Below are 22,245 nucleotides of genomic sequence, written 5' to 3' on the forward strand. Positions count from 1 at the left end.
CGACGGGACAGGAGGTTCACGCTGGGCGCCCAGCGCCTCTCTGAACCCCAGGTTTCAGCGGCATCAGGGCTCCGTGAGTGAACGAATGAGTGAATGAATGAATGAACACTCAGATTAACTTCCACAGGAAAAGACCACCGGAGGTCAGCTGACCTACCCCTGCTGGCACCACCTAGAATGCCCACGGAAACCAGGCAGGTAGATTCTGCCACGACCGCCGCAATCCAAAACCCCAACTGCTAGTTTCTTTGCACCTCATGGCACCTCACCGCTCAGCCGTCCACGGCAAGAGGAGACAACACGTACGGACCACAGGACGTGCGAACACGCAGAAGAAACACCGGCATCCAACAGACAAAACAAAGCCCCCGGTGGGGGGTAAATGAGAGGCGATGGGAAATTAAATGAGATGCTACCTTCCCTTAACGTATGACTCCTAGGATTCAGAACCCCGGTTCTCAACAAGCACAGATCAGGTTAAAGGCGGCCAGAGACAGAACACAGATCTTTCTGCTCCACACAAAAGTCAGAGATAAAGTCACGGGGTGGGAGGGCACAGGTCTTGGTCAACCTTTTCCGCCCACTGAAGATCTGGCCTGAAATGCAACCATTCACCCAAGGATGATGTTAGAAAGGGGGGCTGAGCCGCAGTTCCGGGAGGAGAGGTGAAGCGGACGGTTGGCATTTGGGTGGCTTCTCCGAGGTTTCACTGGCTCCTCTCCAGGGCAGTCAGTGTGAAACAGGCCTTGATCTTTCTCCACAGGCTCTCAGTAAACTGGGAGCCTGTTTTGGGGAGCAAGTGTCCTTCACCCCATTTGACAGGAGATGATTTCAGTGAGATTCAGTGCTGTCTACAGCTGGCTGGCAAGATGGAGCTGGCCACGGAGGCCCCAGTGGGGGGTCAAACGCCTCTTTAGAGACACAGGCATCTGTCTCTCTGGGCCCCTCCCAGGGGAATCCCCCACCCACCTGGACCTCAGTCCTGGCCTTGCCCACTGCCCTCCACCCCTCTCTGGCTGCCCGGCTGGGCTGCTCCCACTGCTCCCACTCACCCCCAAACCGCACCCGCCCCTAGGCTCCATGCCTGCCTGTGCCCCCTGCACACCCTGTGCCCCCACAGTACTCACTCCCACTCCTTGCGCCGGGCCTGTGGGGTGCTCTGCATCTTGTGCGCCTCGTGGGCTTTGATGATGTCGCGCTGCTCGATGAGGCCCCCGCGCCTGCGCTTCATCACCTCGGGGCTCACAGGGAGGAAGGGGCTGGAGCCGCACTCCCAGCCTGCGCCTTCGCCCTCCTGCACCGGGAAGAAGTTGTCGAAGCCAGAGACGGCGGCGCGCGGGGAGGCTGGCAGCATGCCCACCTCGTCGGAGGCATCGGCCTCGAGCAGGGAGCACTGCTGGGGCCGCCATGCCTCCTCCTCGGGCAGGGCCAGCACGTGGCGGTGGTGGCCCACAGGCCCTGGCTCAGGGCTCCCGCCCGCAGCTGGGTAGGGGGTGGGCTCGGGCAGCCTGCGGCCTGGGCTCAGTCCACGCATCTCGGGCACCATCACAGATCATTGCTCTGCAGCGGGGGAGGGGTCGCAGGTGAGGGATGGGGGAGGGGAAGGGAGGGCAGGGGTAGACACAGGGAAAGAGAGAAGAGAGAAGGGTTAATGCCATCGTCCTCCAGAGCAAGGCTGCGGACAGCGGCACGCAGGAAGAAATCAATGATGGCGGAACTCAGGAGCGGGCTGCTGGACCAGGCTGGGTGCCAGGGGCTGGGGACCAGGAGCTGAACACAACCTGATCTCTGCCCTCACACACGTCACAGTCCCGTGCAGGAGCAGAGGTTAAAGAAATAATGGCATGCAACAGGGACACATGTCTCAGGTGCGGCTCTCCCGAGAGGAGAACGAAGCGGAAGGAGGGCTGGCTGGCCCTTCTCTCCTGCCGGTGGACAGAGAGTCCTTCCAGCCCTCTCCCCGCCACCCGAGCAGCCACAGGTGGGCTGTTCTTGAGGACAGGGGCCAGTGTAGGGCTCCTTCCCCTGGTTCAAGCACAGGCGAACATCCAGGACCTGGGGGAGTGTGGGCGAACACAGCACCTCAGCCGGCTCGGGGAGAGCTTGTGCCATGGGGACTGAGGGACCCCGAAGGTCCAGAAAGAGTTCCATAGCAGGCCCGAGGTCCGGGACAGTCCGCCCGGCCGGAGGGGACCTGAACTCACCACCCTCGAACGACATCTGCTTACTGTCTCCCCCACGCCAGGAGCCCAACGCCCCCACCAAAACCACGCCCCTAGTGCCTGTGCCCCCAGTGCCCGTGCCCCCTGGCTTGGAGAAGTGCCCTGTGTGCTACATGCCCGGGGAAGCCCCGGCATCCAAATCCCTCAGCCAGCACATAGGGAGCATCCGCTCCGCACTGGGACTGAGCTGGGCCCCCAGGCCAGGTGTCCTCCCAGAAGGCTGCCCTCAGCCCCTGGCCCTGCCTTCCCCGGTGAGGCTTCCTCCGCCATGGGGCCGTGCTGGTCCGCACTCCGACCTGGGCCACCAGGGCTGGGTCAAGGGAGTGAGTGGAGGGAGCACAGGGTCCGGGGTGAGCTCGGCAGGGAGGAAAAACGAAGGAGAACGTACATGACACAGTGGGGCGGGGCCCCTGAAAGAGTGATTCACGGTCCTCGCGTTGTCATTCTGTCTCAACTGCGCTTGATGGGTTTTAAATTTATCCTTCATTCCTACGATGTTTAAATGTCTCTCCCCCAGCACACACGTGCACGCACCCCTCCCTGGCTGGCACCCACTCCCTCCCTCCGCAGGCTTCGGCTCCACCAGAAACTCAAGGAGTACCCCCCCAGCCCACTGTCCCTCCACGGCACAGGCTCCTGACACCCTCCCAGCTCTCCCCAGGCCACCTGGCCCCGGGCCCTGGCCTCTGCTTCCGGGCCCACCCCACCCTCCCTCTCCCCGCTGGACGCCCCCTTCCCAGACACCGTGCCAATCTGCCTTACATCTTTGCCAAAATTACAGCAGCAGCAACATACACCGCCAAGCTGCCGCTCCAACGGCATCAATTTTACGGATATCAAAACATGAAATGATCTCATCTTTCCTTTAAGAATTCTCGTTAAACAGCCCTTCCATTATTGATACAAATGTTCATCAGGGAAGTCTGTCGCCCCCACTGCCTGCCAAGCCGGCCAGTGTCCAGGGCTGGCTGTCGTCAAGCTGAGAAAACACCTTCCACCTCAGGCACTTCAGACAAGACGGAGCCCAGGTATTCTGGAGGAGGAGGAAGACGCTTGAATCGATTCTATACTTAGTCTTCCTCCGCCTCGCCCCCAAACCCGAGCGTCTCTTGAGTTCCTCGGGATCAGGGGCTCGGTCTCATCTTTCTGCATCCAGCACCCAGTACTGAGTCCAGCGCGTATTAGGTTGCTGCAGTGGCCATTCATACCACACATTCTGGCGATGCCCCTCCTGGCCACGTAGGAGGTCATACTCCCCGGCCCGCTATGCTGGAGTGGGGTCATGGATCATTCTGGCCACTGGGTTCGGAGTGGAGGGATGTAGGCCACTGCAAGGCTAAGCATTTAAATGCCAGTGAGAGATCTCGAGATCTAGAGGCACTGGCATCGGGGCCTCTCTCTGAAGGGCCCAAAGGCAAACACCGGTGCTTTCGCAGGCCACGCAACTTCTGTTGCCACTACGCAGATGCCGCTGCTGCAGCGTGAAAGCAACCGGGCAGTACGCACGTGAGTGTGTGTGGCTGTGTTCTGATAAAACTTTACAAAGTGACGTGCCCCTGGCACTTTCCGCTGCGTCTCTTGGACTCCATCACTGTCGCTCAGCCATGTGCATGGGAGCAGGCTCCGGGGAGCAGCTGGCAAAAGGAGGGGATGGAGAAGACCCACAGAACGGAGTCAAGGGCGCACGCAGCAAAGGAGAAGCATCTTGAGGGTGAAGATGCCACCGTGGCCCCCAGCCCCAGTCCCTCACGGAAGGAAAACGGGCACAGCTGCTCTGAGACACCGGCTCATGAGCTCATGAAAGCCCGAGGGCACCTGGCTGACCTTTCTCCTCTAACCACTGATTTCCACCTACCTCTCTTCTGATTCTTTTTTTTTCTGTTGCTATTTTTGGTTAATGGGCAAGGGATGGGATTTCAAATGTTGGGGACCCTGAGCAGGAAGAGGGCCTAGGGACACAGCAATGCAGCAAGTCGACGAAGCTTATGCTCTTGCGAATGTCCTGTTCTCATGCCCTGGAAGTCCTCAGTTCAGCGAGGGGGCGGGGTCTCCCGAACTATGTCACCAAGGGGCGGGGCCGGGAGGCGGCGGACGTGAATGGGATTGAGGGTCACTAAAAGATGAGTGGTGAGCACACAAGTGTCCCCAAAATGACCCTGAGCTGTAAGATATCGGCTCCCGCTACCTGCCCTGGCAGGAAGAAGGCAGCAGGGTCCCCATTCCCAAATGTTAGAGATGAAACCCACAAGAGGCGAGCAATTTTTACAACGTGACACTACACAGCTGAGGTGCCACGCTGAGTTCCCACCTATAAATGATTCTCGAAGAGAAGAGACCTGGCCCAGTAAACGGGCTTCCTGCCCAGCAAAAGGGAAGGTGGGGGATGACCCTCTCTCACCGTCCTCTCCCACCTGCTCAGAGAGGAAACACTCTGGGGACAGAAATAAATGCTTGCGTAGGGATTCTTCTTGGCTGAGCCAGCCTGTTGCCCGACCACAAAGGGGGCGTAGTACCGGGACTTTCTTTCCATTGGCTGGGACCTCCCAGGGCTGTGAGGGCACATCCGAGTCACCCCCACTGCTGGCTTTGAAATGCAGCTTCACGGGGCCTCCCTCCAGAGAGCCTCGCGCAAAAGCTCTCGGGTGGGCTCAGGAACCTGCATTTAATAAGCGCCCACTCCGCCTAAGAGTCACGTCTTGATGCACACTCTTTGGAAAGCAGCGTCTAGTCCTGAGAGGTTGTGCAAAGTTCCTAAGAGGCACCGTCCTGGGGGAGTGCGGACGTTGAAGGCCCCGGGACAGTGTCCCGTCGCCCATTCCCGTTCACGAAACTAAAGCACGGAAGACTTCCGGGACGAGTCCCTGACCCGCCCCCTCCCCTAGACTAGCGTCAGCTCTTGCCCCTCCCACATTCCTTTCTGAACGTCTACGTTGTTATGGCGACGGTTTGACGTTGGGCTGATGTCCAACTGCAGTTCGACAGGCTGGTGCATCTTGAATGCAAACCAAGCCCCAAGGAAAACATTCTGCTTCGGTCTCCGAGCGATCACTGAAACCACCAGCGTCCCTGTGGGGGCGGCAAGAACCGGCGATCTGGCCTGGCAATCTCTGAGCTTGGGGTACAGCCGCTGCCACGTGCTAATCGAGGAACCATTGGCAAACTCGCTTCTCTCGAGGTCGGTCTCCTCCCCTGAACTAGGAGAGTTAACAGCAGAGCGGACAGAAGTCTGCGGTGAGAACCAGTGAAGACAGCGTCCGGCAGAGCACCTGGAGACCGCACCCTCTGCTAGTAGGGAGGAGAGAGGAGGGGTGGGCGGCCTGCCTGCCGGGGCAACAGGGCAGTGCCCGCCGAGGCAGGACGGAGAGGGAGGGCGCAAGTCTTCACCACCCTCCGCAGAACCATGTGCGATTTAAAACTTATGAATGGCTTATTTCTGGAATTTTCCATTTATTATCTTGGGACTGCGGTCAAACGCAGGTCAATGAAACCACAGAAAGCAAACCATGGATAAGGGGGAACCACTGTTCTCAGCTCTGCCTCTGTCATGTAAAAGCAGCCATAGACAATACATAAATACATGCGTGTGGCTGTGTTTCAATAAAACTTTATTAACAAAAACAGGCAGCTAACACCTGAGCCCAGAGCTTCAGAGTTCTCCACTAGGCTTTTTCTCTCCAGCCTGGAGACCAGGAAAAAAAGAAAAGAGTCTGGCAGATCTTGCAAGAGGTCTAGAAGCCAGACCTAGAAGTGGTGACTGTCACTTCCCCTGTATTCCATTAGCCAGACAGGACGCTGTCACCTGTCACCAGGTCCCACTTGGCTGAAGGAGAGCAGAAATGCCATCCACCTGTGTGCCAAGGGAGAAGGGAAAACCACTACAGATGAGTCCCAGCAATCTCCCCCACACTGTCACTGTCTGTATCACGATAGAATCACAGAGTAAATACAAAGGAAATAGTTACAAATGCGTCCAATCCATTGCCTGTTGGCCAGTCTACTGGGGTATTAATTAGCTGCTGAAAACTAGCCACATCATAAGGTGTACAGGCATATTTTGTGTAAAAGAAAAGGGAGAAACCCTAAACATCATCATAAACCATCCATTCACCAAAGGATTCTGACGACTGGAAAAGCAAGCCCTCGAAAATGTGATACGATGCTGGTGGGTCTAAAGCAATTACGCAGCAGGCTCCCGCTGCAGACACAGCTGTCTCCACGGTCCTTTGATTCGGGGCTGCGCCTCACACACCAGCCTTTCAGCTACAGAAGGGCAGAGGCCGCACCTGCTTTACTCACCGCTGCACCCCATCACCCCGTCTCTGCAGGCATTCGGTACACATTATAAACGGAGTGAACGCAGGGAAGAGAGACAGGAACAGGACAGGATGGACAGAGGGAGACAGATGCTCTGCAGTCGCCCATACCATCATTTGCTACTGTGGCAAGTGAGTCCCCTTTAATAGTTAGCTTCTGCAGAAATCCTGTCAACTACGCGTGAGTGGAGAGAAGTGGTTTTAAGGGGCTTTTGCTTGCAACTTTCCAATTTGCTTCAATAGTCACATTTACTTTTCTGCTTTAAGAAGCTACTTAGAACCTCCACAGGACCTGCTTGAGTTAGGGAGGGGAAGGAAGACTTTCACGAGGGCGGGCAGCCTTCCCACACCACCTCGCAGAAATCACTGCAGAAACAGAAGGGACTTCCCCCACAAACATTCCTTGAGCGCCTCCTCTGAGTTGGGGCCTGGGCAGGGCACCGGAAACTCTTTACGGTCCCCCAGCAAGAGTCCAGAAAGAAACCCGAGAGGTCAGGCCCAGCACGGCTGCTTGGAAAAAGCAGAGCACGGTTCCTTTTTAGTATAGACGGAGAGTTTCTTCGACAAGAGTAGCTCGAGATTCCTTGAGCATTTGTCACTTCTCTAGGATCTGTCACTTCTTTTAGTCTACGTCCCTAAAGCACCCACCCAGAAAGTCAGACAGACAAGGGTAAAAAGGGACCTGTACGTCCCCTGAGGACCTTAAGAGGAGTAGGGAACTACAGACAGAATAACTGTCCCTCGGACAGTCTCTGGCAGGAAAAGTCGCCAGGAGTCAGTAACCGCTAGAGCTGGACAGGAGGAAGTGCCGCACGCCCCCTGCCTGGCAGAAACGGAGGGGAGGCGCCACAGCGGCCTGGCCTGGTGCAGACAAGGGCTGGTGACCGATGTCCAGGAGACCAGCACGTGTTCACCACAGACACTGTCTGTCTGTCCAGCATCAGGCTCAGACGGCTGAGCCCACGGTGTTGCAGACTTCTCCAAGGGCCTCTTTTCTATCAAAACAACTGTTCAAGTGTCAATCCCAGGAGCACTAGGGGTCCCAGCTCGTGGCCACTGACATCCTGCTAACCCATGCCGACCAAGAGTACTCGAGTGGACTTCCTTGGAAGTCCCATCTTGAGGAGCTGGTTACTGCCGCAGTCAAGTCAGGGTGGGAGAGGGCACGGTGCACGCCCAGATGGAACCTCCCTTTTGACCCTAACACCCGTGCAGGCTTTCCGAGGCCCTGGCCAGGAGCGGACCGCCCCCCACAGCTCCAAGGAGGCGACGTGGTTTGCACTGAGAGCCCCTCCAAACTCCCACCTAGAGAAGCAAGTGCAAAGCCCCACACCTGGCATTTGAGGTCTCCACACTGCGGCCCCAGGGAAGAGGGAAGAGCCTACAGCCCTCGAGGGCCTTGCAGTTTAGCCCCCCGCCCACCCAGGAGCCTCTGTAGTGGGGGCCCATCCTTCCAGATCCTGAGCTCCGCCCCACTGTCTGCCATGCTGGCCTCTCCTCGTGGGCAGCGCCCAAGGTCAGACCTGCCTCTGAACCCAGCGCCCGCCCAGCCCCCTTCTCAGCTGCAGTCAGACGTGTGTGAGGTTACAAAGAAGCCCGCCTATGAGGGGAAAGGTCACTGGGAGTGTGCTGGCGACTCCAGCGCCCACGGAAATGGAAAAGGACATTCGGACCCCTCCAAGGCGGGCCTGGCCCCAGCGAGCTCTCAGACTCCCTCCGCCCTCCCACCCTCCGGTCTGCGCTCCCTGCTCGTTGTCACGCTTTCTTCCTGGTCATTTATTGTGTATTTTACCACGTAGTTACTAATAATGATACGATAATGAGCCTGTTTTTTTTTTTATGCCAAACAATTCACTGAGTGCAATATTTACATTTTCAGGGATAATGTGACCCGAAGGATTTTTTTGGCCCAAAACCACACGCGGCAGACAATGCTGGCGATTCCAGTTTGGCCACTGCAGCCGGCATTCCCACAGTTGTGCGACCGGACACAGGGCACTTGTGACATTCAGACCGGCAACCAGACCAGGCTGAACGCGTCTGCACACCTGCAGCAAGCTGGAAAGGAAACCTGCGGCGGGCAGTGTGGTCCCCTCTGCAAGACGCTGCCGTGCCCGCCCTCGTGCCCCGGCGCCAGCCCCAGGGTGGGTCCCAGCTGGACGGGGCCGCTCAAGGGAAGCCCGTCCCTGTGCCAGTGGCCAGTTAAGGAAAGAGCCCATGACCTGCTGAAGGCCAGTGGACTATGAGGGGAAGCTCACTGAGGCTCCTGGGAAAACTGTGCCAACTGCTAAGGGAAGTCCCTCTGGACACAGTCCTACACAGGTGTAAGCCTGGAACAGACGCCATCACCTCACTGCCAACCTGTGGATGAAGCTGCCACCTGGAGGAGAGCAGGGCCCAGACAGTCCCGGGCAATGAGGATGGCGCCAGCAGATTCGGTCACCCCGGAAGCCACCCCACCGCTAGCCCGCCAGCAGTCGGAGGCCAAGGCAGCTCCCAGCGGCCGAAGCCCGTTCACTTGCCTGAGGTTCTCTGGTGCTGGCCCCCCATAACCGCCCACGCGATGGTAAGAGTTAACCACCCCGCGGCGCACACAACCATTTTCAGCTGTCCTGGTCACAGCAGGGGACAGTCCCCTGCGCTGCTCTGTGTGGTTTTGGGTAGTGCTTCGTCTTCTGCACACAGACACTAGCCCCGCATCAGATTTCCTGAGACGAGGACTCTAAGAACCCTGGTATAATGGGAACGTGACTCAGCCCAAAATGCAGCAAGTTAAATTCCACCGGGCCAGCGGGAAGGTGTAGGTGGGGAGGGAACGTCACAGCTGGATTCCGTGAAAAAGAACTCGCTGCCATTTGGTACAAAAAGATTTAGTAGTCACAGTAGACACCCCCACCCCACCCCCATCAATAAAAATAATAACTGGTTGATATTAAATTTCTACTTAAAAGGCTGTTCATGCTATAGATCCTTTATGATTTCATTTAATTCTCTTGAAACATCTTACAGAGCAACTATTACTAACTGAGTTTCACAAAGGGAGACACCACCACTTAAAGGGGGCAGTACTTCCCCAAGGCTGGGGTCGCACCGTCAGGAAGTAGCCAAGCCCCTGATCCAGGGCGGCCTGACTCCAGCGCCATGCTGCCACCCCTGCGTTGTCCTGGCCTCTAATAAAGCCGCAACAGAACAGCAACAACGGTGGCAGCAACTTTCACTTACTGAACACTTATGCAGGGCCAGAAGCTCGTGCTTGTTAGCCACCCTATGAGCTAAGGCTTACTGTGACTATGCTCCTTCAACAATGGAAGGTCAGCCAGGGTCACGTCTGAATTTCAGTACCTAATTGTTCACCCAACGCCCCTCTGGGCAGCTGTGCTTTGAAAGTGGATGGGACCCCAAATGGTCCTGGCCCTTGGGGACGAGCCAACTGCTTGTTTTGGGGACTGCACGTACATGCATGTTCAGGGGTGACAAGTTCGTGCATGTCTGTGCCAGATGCTGCCTGGTCCCTCCCGCTGGCCGGTGCAGAAGCCACAGACTACTGTCAATGGCACACCCTCTCTAAGCCCAGCACCGCATGGGGGCAGAGCATGCTCTTGGCCCGACAACAGCCCCTGGCCCCCCCAGGCAGCACCACGCAGGGACGGCTAAGAGGGGCAGGAAAGGGGGGTCACCACCTATTATCTCGTCATCATCTGATGAGAGCTGAGCGGCAGCTCTGCTCTGGGAGGAAACGAGGAAGTGGGCAAAACGAGTCTTGGGATCTTTCCGCCTCCTTGGCTGGTCCCTAGTGTCTGTGTCTGTCTGTCCATCTGTCTCTCTCCACCTGACACCCCACCCTCCAGCTGCCACCATCCTGACGCTGCTCTCCAAGTGTTGCCAAACTCCTGACTGGCTTCGCCATAATCTTATACAAAAAAAAAAAATCTCCCATGATTAAGGCAACCTATTTGATTCAAAAATTAAAACAATTTGCCCTGACTGGTGTAGCTCAGTGGATTGAGCAGCACACTGAGGACCAAAGGGTCACTGGTTCGATTCCCAGCCAGGGCACATGCCTGGTTTGTGGGCCAGGTCCCCAGTGGGAAGCACACAAGAGACAACCACACATCAATGTTTCTCTCCCTCTCTTGTTCTTTCCCTTCCCTTCTCTCTAGAAACAAGCAAATAAATAAATAAGACAATTCTTTTCTGATCTGCAGAATTATACATAAGAAAGGTCTCACATGATCACCTCTGTTGGGAACAGAACTACATGAAACTAGGGGGCATCAGGAAGGCTGGACCATCGGCCATCACACGCATGCCAAGCCATGCTGCCCTTCCCCCACCCCTCCTTCCACCCCGAACCCCAGCTCCCCCGGGCGCCAGCCTCTGAGTGAGACGTGAGTACAAGCCATTTAAAGGGGGTGGAGGGAGGAGGGAGTGAGCAAAGTGGGGATAAGTGGGGGCAGAAAGAGACTTGACTTTGGGCAGTGAGCACACCGTACAGTAGGCAGATGACGTTTTATTGAGCTGTACACTTGAAATACATACGGTTTTATTACCCACTGTCACCCCGATAAACTCAATACACATACATGCCTACATCCGCACCCTCTAAGGTGCCGGGGCCCCAGGGCGCTGGGCTAGCTGACCACCGGGCAGTGGTGGCAGGAGGTGACACGAGAAGAGCGGCTCCCACGCGTCCTGTGTGAGAAAGACCGGCGGCTGCCTCCTCGGTCTGCGCACACCGTCCAAGCACTGCGGTCGGACTTCCCCTGCCCGTCCTCTCTGGCGTGAGTTCAAGTACAGGCACTACGAACGCTCGGTGACGAGAAGCCCTCCCCTCCCATATCACATCAATTATAAACATAAATTACCTGGTTTTGAGCCAAACACCATACTAAAAGCTTAATAAGCCTTCTATCTAATCTCCTCAACAATCTTCAAGGGTTTTTTTTTTTAATGAACTGAGTCATTCTCATTCAACCAATCATTTCTTTAGTCAACGCATGTCTAATGAGCATCCATTACAAGCCAAGCACTGTGCTGGGCCTCAGGGCGAACGACAGACCGGTAAACAGATTCTGACATGGCACCGGGGCAAGTGTTCAAAGAGTGAGAAGACTGAGGGGCTTCAGGAGTCCACGGTGGGGGGAGGGGCTACTTGGAGGACCGGTCATTTAAGCCGAGCGCCGCACGGTGTGTAGGAGTCAGCTGGCGAGAGGGTTAGGGTTTGAACACCATGCCCAGGGTAGGCCTCTCTGATGTGTGAGCCAACGTGGAAGCAAGGCGTGGGCACGGCAGACACCTGAGGGGACAGGAAGGGCCGTGCAAAGGCCCCAGGGAGGGAGCTTGCCTAGCACACTCCTCTGGAGCAGCCAGGGGCTGGGAGAGGCTACAAGAGCAGCAGTGGGGCCCAGGGTCAGAGACGTCTGTCAGTCTGTCACGTGCAAGGCCTGTCGTGGAGGGCCTTGCCTTGTGCTCTGAATGAAATGGGAAGCCACTGGGGCATTTTAGGCAGAGTGACGACACTATCCCCCCCCTCCAGCTGTTGGTGAGAACATGCTGGCAGAGGGCGGGGCAAAGGCCAGGAGACCGGTCAGAAGCTCTTACAGCAAAAACACGGGCCGGAGGCCTGCTTCCTCTCTGGAACTCTGGGCAGAGGGCGCCACCCAAAGTGTCCGATCAACAGGAGCACAACACGCCACAAGGAACAATGGAGGCCATGAGAGAGGCCTGAGCTGGCCACTCCCAACACACCTGCCCCCTGGGTGATACCGGAGACACCCTGAAGAGTTCCTGTCTTCAGCACACACTCCTGCGTACCGACAGTCCTGAACTGGCCTCAGGTTCAAGCAAGGAAGAGACAGGAGACTAGAAACAGGGCGGGGCAGGCAGAGGGGCTGGCAAAGACACCAAGGCTCACGTGGGGCGGGGGGAGGGGCCACAGCTGAACTGCAACCACAGCCGGTCTCCAGCGAGCCCCAGAGGGTCCAGCAGCCAGATGCCCCGCCCCAGTGTCAGGCCATGTACGTTCCAGGAAAGAAGGGGTAGAAGACTAAATATTAGTTAACTGTGTATTTAATCAAAAATACGACAAACCATCACCCTAATGGGTGTGACCAGTTGGCTGGGTGTGGTCCCGCAAAGCGAAAGGTCATTTTGATTCTCAGTCGAGGTGCCGGCCTGGGTTGCAGATTTGGTCCCCAGTCAGGCGTGTGCGAGAGGCACCCAACTGATGTTTCTCTCCCTATCTCCCTCCCTTTCCCTCTCTCTAAAACACAAATAAATATTTTTTGTTTAAAATGACAAACCATGAATTAATGAGAAAATTTCAGACTAGACCTAAGGAAAAACATGAATTTGAATAGACCAAGCTTGTTTTCCGCTCAAGTGGCCGGGAACTCAGAGGCCAAAGTTCTGGGGATAATGAAAGCTGCGTTTTTCCAGCCTGCGAGTTGCAGCTGTGCGAATTCCAACATGCTGCACAGCATACAACGTGCTGAACAGCGCACCGGTGAAATGAGTGCAGAGACAGAGCATAGAAATGCAGACAATGGGACTCGGTATTCTACATCTGGATCCCCTGTGCTGCTCATTCCCGGGAGCAGTTAGGGCTGGAACTCAGCACAGAAGTGTTTAAATGTTCAAGGTCATGTCTTTGCATGCCACCTGTAATTTGTGCAGCCTTAACGTGGGTCGCCATGACACTGTCTTAGCTTCATCCTAGGCAATGATATCCATAAAAATCATGATTCGATGTGCTGATTACAGTTTTACTATTTTTCACTTTTTCAACTTTATTTTTTTTAAGAGCAGTTTTAGTTCAAAGCAAAATCGAGAGGAGGGCTGGAGAGCTCCCATACACCTCCGGCTCCCGCCCAGGAGCAGCCCCCACGTCAGCAGCGCTCCCCAGCTCGGTGCGTCCATTACAGAGGACGTCACCACGCTGACACACGCTGCCATCCCCAGGCCCGAGTTTCAGTTCCGGTTTGCTCCAGGCGCTCCACAGGTTTGGGCAAAGGCACAAGAGCATGTACCCAGCATCGGAGCACCCTACAACCCATCGTCACCGCCTTACTCTGTGCTCCACTTCGTCACCCCTCCTGTCCCCGGTCCCTGCAACCACCCACCCACCTTGTCCCTGTCTCCAGCACTGTGCCCTGTTCAGCACGTCACTAAGTTGGAACCATGCAGTAGGCAGCCTCCTCCGAGGGGCTTCTTTCACACAGGCGTGCTCATTTAAGCTTCCTCCATGCCTTTTGATGGATTGATGGTTCATTTCCTTCCAGCTGAATAATGTTCCACTGTCTGGATGCAGCGCAGTTTACCTGTCTATTCGTCACCTCCTTAAGGACACCTTGCTTCTGAGTGCTGGCATTTATGAATGAAGCTGCTGGAAACTTGTGAGTGCAGGCTTTTGTATGGACCTAAGGTTTCACCTCCTTGGGGCAAATCCCAATGAGCATGACTGCAGAATCGCAGGGATAAGGACAGGCTTACTTAGTGTTGGGAGAAACTACCAGTCTTCCAAAGGGGCCGCACCATCCTGCATTCCCACCAGCAGCGGATGGGAGCCACTGTTGCTCCAGCGCCATTGGGCGATGCCAGCATTCTGACTTGCAGCCATTCTAATAGGGTGCGGTGGTGTCTCCTTGCTGTTTTACTTTTTCCCACTTTGAACAGGAAATTCCTCGCCAATGAAATGTAGCATACCACCGTGTGGGAAGCACCGTCCCGGTGGACTCTTCCTAAAGTAAGTCCTCCAAGGTTTTAACGTTCGACACGAGGCAGAGGACGTTACAGATCACCCCAGCCATCCCCCTAGTCATTGCTCGAGTCAGCTCTACAGTATTCCCTGCCAGTCAGCCTCTGTTTGAACACCTCCGCTGACAGGCAGCTCACTGCCCACCAGGCAGGATCCCAGCTTTAGATAGTTCTATTAGCATAGTCTTTCTTATTCTGAGCGGAAATCAATGTGTGTGTCAACACGGAAACCAATGCGCTGCAAGGAAAACTAAGTCATTCACCTCTGCCCACTGCTGGCACACGGAAAAGAGGGTGTGATCAGCAACAAAAACAATGAAGAGCAGCCAAAACTCAGTATGTCTCCTGGTGGAACAGTGCGCCCCTGCAGTAACTCGGTGCACTCTCAACTGACTCAGAAGACTGCACGATTTTTCAGTTGCTTCTTTTCCTTCTTCCACTTCTTTTCCTTTTAAAAAAAATCCCTTTGAGCCTTCTTCCCAGTGAAAAGCTAATTGTAACTTTCCTGCAAGCCCTCACTTTTTGCGTCAGGTTATTTCGGGAAGAGTCAACCCCCACAACTCCAGAAGAAGGGCAGAAAGGTCACAATACTAGGCCAACCGGTAGGGGGTTTGGGAGGCGGGGTGAGGGGGATGACTGAAGGATGGCGGTCTGAAGCAGGGGAGTCAGAAGCCAGGAAAATTCCCAGACAAGGGGAAGGGGAAGCCGAGATAGATGGCTGAACAACCTGGCCCCGCCCAGCACCCTGGCTCGCCTGCCTCCCTCTCCCAGGCAAGACCACTCCCTTAAGCGTTAAGACAATGAGGTTCTCATCAGCACCAAACAACCTTCGGAACAAAGCCTCAGGTCTGCTGGCCGCAGAGGCAGAGTGTCGGTCAAACTGGAAATGACACCCAGGCCTCAGCTGTGCTTCAGCTCCAGGCCCAGAAAAGCAGCAAAACCAGAGGAAGCAATGCCGTGGCTGACGCCTGGACCAAATGCGATGACCACTGACCCCCTGCCCCAGCGCTGACCAATCAGTGGAGACCAGGACCCTAAGAGGACACACCTAGAAAGCTGATGAATAGTCTGTGGAGATCCTCCTGAGTCCTCCTCCAAATTCCTGCCTTTAGAAAACTTAAAGATGCTTAAGGCAAAAGACCCAGTTCTCCTTCTCTTCCTTTCTCTTCGCTCCTCCTCATCCTTGCCCTCCTTCCTCTCTCTCTCATATTTCTCCTATTTTTATCATGTTTGCCCTATTTTTTCAGGAAATTGGGAGGAAACGAGTAGCTGTTCTTCACACTCCAGAGGAGTAGGCTGCCCTCCCTCAGTGGACACATCTGGGCAGAGCCCGTGGTCTTCCTCACTGCTGAGACGGCGGCAGTTTCATCTCACACCTGACCTCGGAACAGACAGAGGTCAGGGGTCAGGCCACCGCAGGAACCCCATGGCTTGTGAGACCCCATCCCCAGGAGCCTGGGGTTGAAGCGACAAGACGAACAGCACCGGAGCAGGGAGAGGAGGAGGAGGTGGCTCTCCTGGCCAACCATCAGCTTGATGAGGTGACATTAGCACGTGAGCATCAGGCTGGAAAACTGATTTGTTCTAGTTACAGGAGCATCTGTCTCTGCAAAAGTGAGGTGGCCACCGGCTCTGGCTCAGTTGCTAGGACAGCGTCCAGGATCTCCAGGGCTGCACTTTGGCCCAGCCAATGGAGCAAAGGCAGTGAGAAGTGGGAGAATGCCCATGGAAACACTGCAGGACGAGACAGCCAAGGCTGATTCGGCTGAGGCCTGCACCTGCGCCCACAGGGCGGTCCAGCCCAGCAGTGGGAGGCAGGGATGAGGAGAAGGCAGAGGGATGGATGCTGGGTCCTGAAGCTGGATTCTAACCATCATGGATGTGGTCCATTCAAAAGCTTCTCTCACTGTCCTTCTGCCTAGAGTCTTCCTGTGGGCTCAGGAGACTCACATGGTCAGGCAGGAGGCTGGGCTACTCCGGCATCCCGGGCAAAGTCCTAATCTCTATTTATTTCAGTGAGATCTAATGAGAGAAGAGGATTTGATCATCTAAGACCTGCCGGGAGCCTGGGAGGCGTGAGGGTGGGGCTGATGCTCCTGCCTCCTCCAGAGACGTCCTGACAGCTCCCAGGGGCCCCTGCACTTTCTCATTGCAGGCTGAACAGCCGTGTCCCTCTCCCAACATAAAAAGACTCCGGTCTCCTCCCAATGCCCAGAAGAAAAATCAGTTAACGAAGAGGATTTCTCAATATTAAGATTTCTCTCCTGCAATTTGTTTTTCTTCAAATCTAGAGATCTGTTACCTCTTGTCTACATAAGAAGGTGGTGGGTGATTTTATCAGCTTGAGTATAAAGTATTTATTTTAGGTTACACAGATCTGTGTCTATATTGCACGGAGAGCACCGTGGTTTTACAGGTGCTCTACCATCTGGACACATTAGAAAAACAAAAATTCTACCTTTTGACCGAAAGCAAAAGGCATCATGAAGAAGGTGCCTGAACTGCAGCCACAGTTCCCCATCATCATCCAAGCCATCAAAGGTGTCAAAGCCACAAGTTTTCAAAAATATGCACCACCCAACAAGCCCAGCTGGTGGCCTGCCTCCCTGCTGGCTGAGAAAAACGAAGCAGTCAGAAGATGCCGTCACAAACTCCCATAGCGTATCTGCCCGCCTACCAGGTGGTTTGTCTTCCCGACTCTTAATACAGACGAGCCCAGCATGCCTCTGTCGGAAGTCAGCCCCTCCTTGGCACACGCTCTTGCCTCTCTCTGCTACGCAGAGCCGCGCTCCCGTGATCCCCTTTCTCTTCAACTCGACCACTTTCCCACTCTCTACTGGACTATTCCCACCAACACACAGACTCGGCATTCTCTCTCTCGCGTCTTAGAGAACACACTTCCTTCACCGGCTAGTGCCCCACTTCTTCGCTCCCTTCTGCGTCGCCCTCCCAAAAGAGGTGTCTCTACTCACCGTCTCAGTTCCTCTCCTCCCATCCCCTCGTGAGCCAATTTTCATCAAACATTTCCCCTCATGGCTTTGTCGAGGTCACCGATGACCTCCACATTGCCAGATCCAGTGACCAATTCTTCTCGTCACACTTGACCTTGCTAGCTAACTTCCAACAGGCCCTCGCCTCCTGGAGTTCATACCCTCGTGTAGTCCCCTCCCACAGTGTGCTTGGGTTGGGACCAAGAGCATCCAGATGGTATGACACCTCCAAAATTAGGCTATGAAAGACTGTGACAGCCATCATGGGTTCTCTCCCTCCCTCCCTCTCCCTCCCTCCCTCTCTCTCTCTCTCTCTCTCTCTCTCTCTCTCTCTCTCTCTCTCTGATCATGTTCTCTGCCATGTGACGAGGCCACTCAACCACTCTATGGAAAAACTCTCATGGTGAGGACCCAAGGTATCTGGCCAACAGCCAGTGAGGAGCTGGGGACCGCCAGGAACTGCAGGAGTGAGCTTGGAGTGGGAGCTGCAGCCCCAGCTAAGAGCTGACAGCCTGACTACAGCCTTGCAGGAGATCTTGGGCCCGAAGCACTCAGCTTAGCCGCTCCCAGACTCCTGACCCTCGGAAACTTTGTAAAATAATAAATGGCTGTTGTTTTGAGCTACTAAGTTTTGGAGTCACTGTTTGCGCATTAGGCGATTAGTACACCTGACCCAGCACATTGTTTGACACAGGCGGTCGCTCCTTCCTCCTTGAAACACTTTCTTCATTTGGCCTCCCTCACCCCACTATCTATTTTCCCTCCCCCTCCTGGGTGACCTCCCCGTGACCTCCTGTGCTGGTTCTGCTGCTTCTGCCCGATTTCCTAAGTCGGAGGCCCTGAGGCCTGGCCCTTCGTCCTCTCCTATGGCCCACGCTCACTTCCTGGGTGCCTCACCCAGTCTCACGGCTTTAAGTATCACCATCGATGTGTTATCCACTCCCAAATGTACATCTCAGCCAGATCTGTCCCCCAGACTTCTGACCCTCATTGCCAACTGTCTACATGACTTCTGCACCCGGAAACGTAACAGACAGCTCACATCCGACGTGACCGAAAGTGAACTCATTTTCCCACCCAAACCTGTTCCACATCCTTCTGAACTGGTTGGTGGCATCTCCATCTTCCTAGTCGCTCGGACTATCTGTGACTCCTGAGTTCCTTACACCCCACATCCCATCGTCAGTGAATCCTATTCATTCTACCCGCAAGAATGTAAGAAGGCCCGGGGCTTCTCACCAACGACGGCTGCCGTCCTGGTTCAGGCCACCGTCGCTTCTCACCCGGACACCGCAGTGACCTTCCCCGTGGTCTCCATCTCCACCCGTGCCTCTCAACGGTCCATTATGGACATGGCAGCCAGTGGGCAGGATGATTCTCTTCCACAGGCAGGTCCCATCGCTGCTTTCTGCTCAATGCCCCGCAAGACAGCCCCCCTTCCCTCGGAAGGAAGGCCAGCAAGGCCCCCACGCCTGGCTCCCTGTTGCTCCCTGACTCACTCCTTCCATCCTCCCCCACTCAGTGCCCGCCACGCCGGCGCCATGCTGCTCCTGCAACGTGCCCGGCCGGCGTGTGCGCTTGCTGTCCCTTCTACACGGAGGCTCTTCCCCGAACATCGTCATGACCAAGTTCCTCACCTTCTTCACGTCTTTGCTCAAATACCACCTTGCCACCGACACCTGTCCGGCCCATCTTATTTAATATGCACACAGCCCCAGCCCCCAGGCACTCCCAGGCCCCCTTGTGCTACAGTCAGTCTTTCTTATTTTTCTATGTTTTTCTTTTTAAAAAAACTATTTTATTTATTTTTTTAGAGAGGAGAAGGGAGGTAGAAAGAGAGGGACAGAAACATCAATATGTTGTTGTCTGTCATGTGCCCCCAACCAGGGACCTGGCCCACAACCCAGGCATGTGCCCTGACTGGGAATCGAACCAGTGACCCTTTGGATTACAGGCTGGTGCTCAATCCACTGAACCACACCCGCCAGGGCTCACTTTTTTCTATAATGTTTAGCATCTTTTTAACACAGTAGAAACTTTATTCAATTGCTAGTTTATCGTCTATCTTCCTTTGCTAAGACTCAAACTATAAAGAGGCAGTTATCTTTATTTTATTTGCTAATACGCCCGAAGCCCTTAAGACAGTGTCTGGCATAGAGTCGACACTAAAAAAAAATTGTCGAATGAATAACTGAGTAACTATTATCTGTAATTATCACAAAAGCTTCATGAAACTGTTTTATTATCCACACTTTACAGATGACGGAACGGAGGAAAAGGGAACTAGCATTTCCCCGTCTTGCTACATTACACTCCAGACACTTCATACGCATCATCTTACTCACTCCAGCCGCGTCCCAAGGCTCAGAGAAGTGAAGTGGCCTCCTTGAGTCACGTGAGAGCTGAGGGGCCAAGCCCTGGTTTGAACCCAGGCCCCTGGGGACACACACCCCCTGCTGCCATTGCATGTCCCACTCTTCCACCAAACACCCTCTGCCACACCCTGGACTGGCCAGAATCAAAGGTCACCCGAGACAACCATCTTTGGCCTGGAGAAACATGCCACAGCGTGCCCCCGGGCACCAGGGCTCTGCCTGGAGACCAGCAGGCCAGGCCCCCCCCTGCCTGCAGTCCCCAGCTCCAAGCCTTGAGGTCATTGTGCAGTCGGTGAAGACGCTGACCACTAATGGCAGTCATCATGGACATTATATTGACTGCCACAGCACGCTAGATCTTCCTGAGTGCTTTACGTACATTACACCTCAGCAATCCTCACAACTACACTGTAAGGAGGGGACTATTATTACCCCCATTTTGCAGGTGAGAAAAACTGAGGCACGGAGAGTAACATCACCAAGGTACCCTGACTGGTAAGAAGCAGAGGCAGGATTTGAACCCAGGCAGCTCACCCCCGTAGCTTATATTTAGCTGATACACTACACTACAGCAAGAAAACTGTGTGGGATGGTAAACAGCTCCTGCAGCTGTTTAAGGCCCCAGCGAGCCACGGAGCAAATCGATTCACACTCACAGACCGCACCCAGACTGGTAAACCCGCTGACACTGCAGCCGCCATGAACACAGCTGTCCACCTGTGACTCCACTGCCCTCCCGCACGCCCCTCTCCTCCCTCCCTGAAGAGCCAGCCCTTCGTTTGCCACGAGATCCATCATCTATTATTCATTGCTAAACATAACATTTCCAACTTGCCAACACCACACAGGAGCCTCACTCGAAGCTTTCTCAGCCTGCTCCACCGCAGCTCTCTCGCCACTGTCTTTTTCCAGCTTCCCATTAATTAGGGGCAGCCTCCCTTCTCCCCGGCAGCCACAATTTTATATTTGCTTCCAGGGATGGCATTGCTGTCTTGTTCTTAAAGCCTGGTCTGAAGATGGAGGGGGCCTCATTAATCATTGATCACATACATTTCTACCCGCTTAGCCTTTTTTTCTTCTTTTTCAACACTGACTGCTTGCTCTTCAGCACTACCTAAATTTCCACTCACCACACGTTGGTCAGGTGACCACTCTGTGCCTGCATATAGTGGTGACATCTCCACCGTAGCTGTCTTTGGAAAAGCTATTGCTTAACCAAGTGGTAAGTGCAGCTTCAAACCTTTCAGGAATTCTGAGAAGGATAAAAAGATCCCTGTGAGCTGGAGGAAAGCAGGAAGGCTTCCTGGAGGAGCTAAGGTTCTGGTTTTTCTTCAAGAATGAATAGGATTTAGCCAAAGGAAACCTTACATGCACATGCAAGAAGGCTGAAGTTATCAAGGCTTAGTCAATGACCAGGAAATGATTCCACTTGGGGAAACACAGGAGACAAGATTGGAGAAAGGCCAGAAGTTTTCGACCAGCAACACAAGTGCCTCGCTCTCCCAGGCACCTCTGGCAGCAGGAGCTCAGCAAGAAAGGGTGTCAGTAGCTCCCCCAGCGTACACTGGGCCACACAAGAGTTGTCATCACAGCTGCCAGCTCACCAAACCCCCCTTGTCCCACCCCCATGAGCACCCTGGACCCCAGGCGAGGAGGGAATAAATCCACCTGTTCCACAATCCCAGCCCAGCCTTCCTCCGCTGCTCCCTACAAATGGACAGACTGCCCTTTGAAGCAGGTCAGCACTAGCCCCCAGCCACAAACATCCAACCTCTCCCATCCCCAGTGCCTGGCCCCTGGCCTCCAGCCCTGCACCAGGGAGAGGGAGCCAAAGAGAGAGTGGAACGACAAGGCTTGTAGAAACCGTCATCCCTGATGGCCACTCTCGGTATTATTTCCATTATAGTACAATATGCATATCATATAAGCCCCCGTGTCAAAGCCTGCGATTCAGGGACATCACGCACACTGGCAGTGCCGTGCAACCACTGTCACTCTCTGCTCCAGGACTTCTTCATCAGCCCGAGTGACACTCTGCCCATTAAGCAACCTCTCGCAGGTCCCTCTCCCCCAGCCCCCGGCAACCACAAAGCTGCTTTCCATCTCTACAGACTCGCCTATTCCAGACACTTCATATAAACAGAAGCATGCAACACGTGTCCCTTTGTCTGTGGCTTCCCTGGTGACGTTTCGAATCCGTCCTCATGTGTGTCGAGGACCCTGAGGGCCAAAGCCATGAGGAGTGCTGGACCCGAAACACCAACCACACACGGCTTTCGGAAACACGGCCCACCTGCCTCTACGTGAAACAGGCAAGCGCCCGCACTCAGAGCAGAGCCGGGCCCCCCACACTCCTGCCTCCCGGTCAAGCCCCGCAAGGCCTCCAGAGACGGAATGAATCAGAGGCAGAAGCCCCGGCCCCCTGAGCATCCCAGGCAGAAGGCCTCCGCTCACAGGCAAGGACGGGAAGGTGAGGCAGAGTCTCGGGACAGTCACGGAAGGCTTCGAGGAGGACCAGCATGGGCTCTGGTCCCGAAAAGGTGGCCAGGACTCACAGAGACGGCACGTAACTGCCATCTTTCTGGGAACG

The 22,245-nt window shown here is 54.9% G+C and overlaps 1 protein-coding gene across 1 annotated transcript in view; it reads right to left on the reverse strand.

Moving 5' to 3' along the window:
- Positions 1-22,245, reverse strand: part of CACNA1E (calcium voltage-gated channel subunit alpha1 E) — a 410,647-nt gene that overhangs the window by 331,023 nt on the left and 57,379 nt on the right. Inside the window, exon 2 of the mRNA XM_036015954.1 lies at positions 1,128-1,560. Within this exon, the coding sequence (XP_035871847.1) occupies positions 1,128-1,546 (419 nt within the window). The 5' untranslated portion in view covers positions 1,547-1,560. The remainder of the gene's footprint in view (positions 1-1,127; positions 1,561-22,245) is intronic.

Source organism: Phyllostomus discolor, chromosome 14, assembly GCF_004126475.2.
Source record: "Phyllostomus discolor isolate MPI-MPIP mPhyDis1 chromosome 14, mPhyDis1.pri.v3, whole genome shotgun sequence".
Taxonomy (NCBI): domain Eukaryota; kingdom Metazoa; phylum Chordata; class Mammalia; order Chiroptera; family Phyllostomidae; genus Phyllostomus; species Phyllostomus discolor.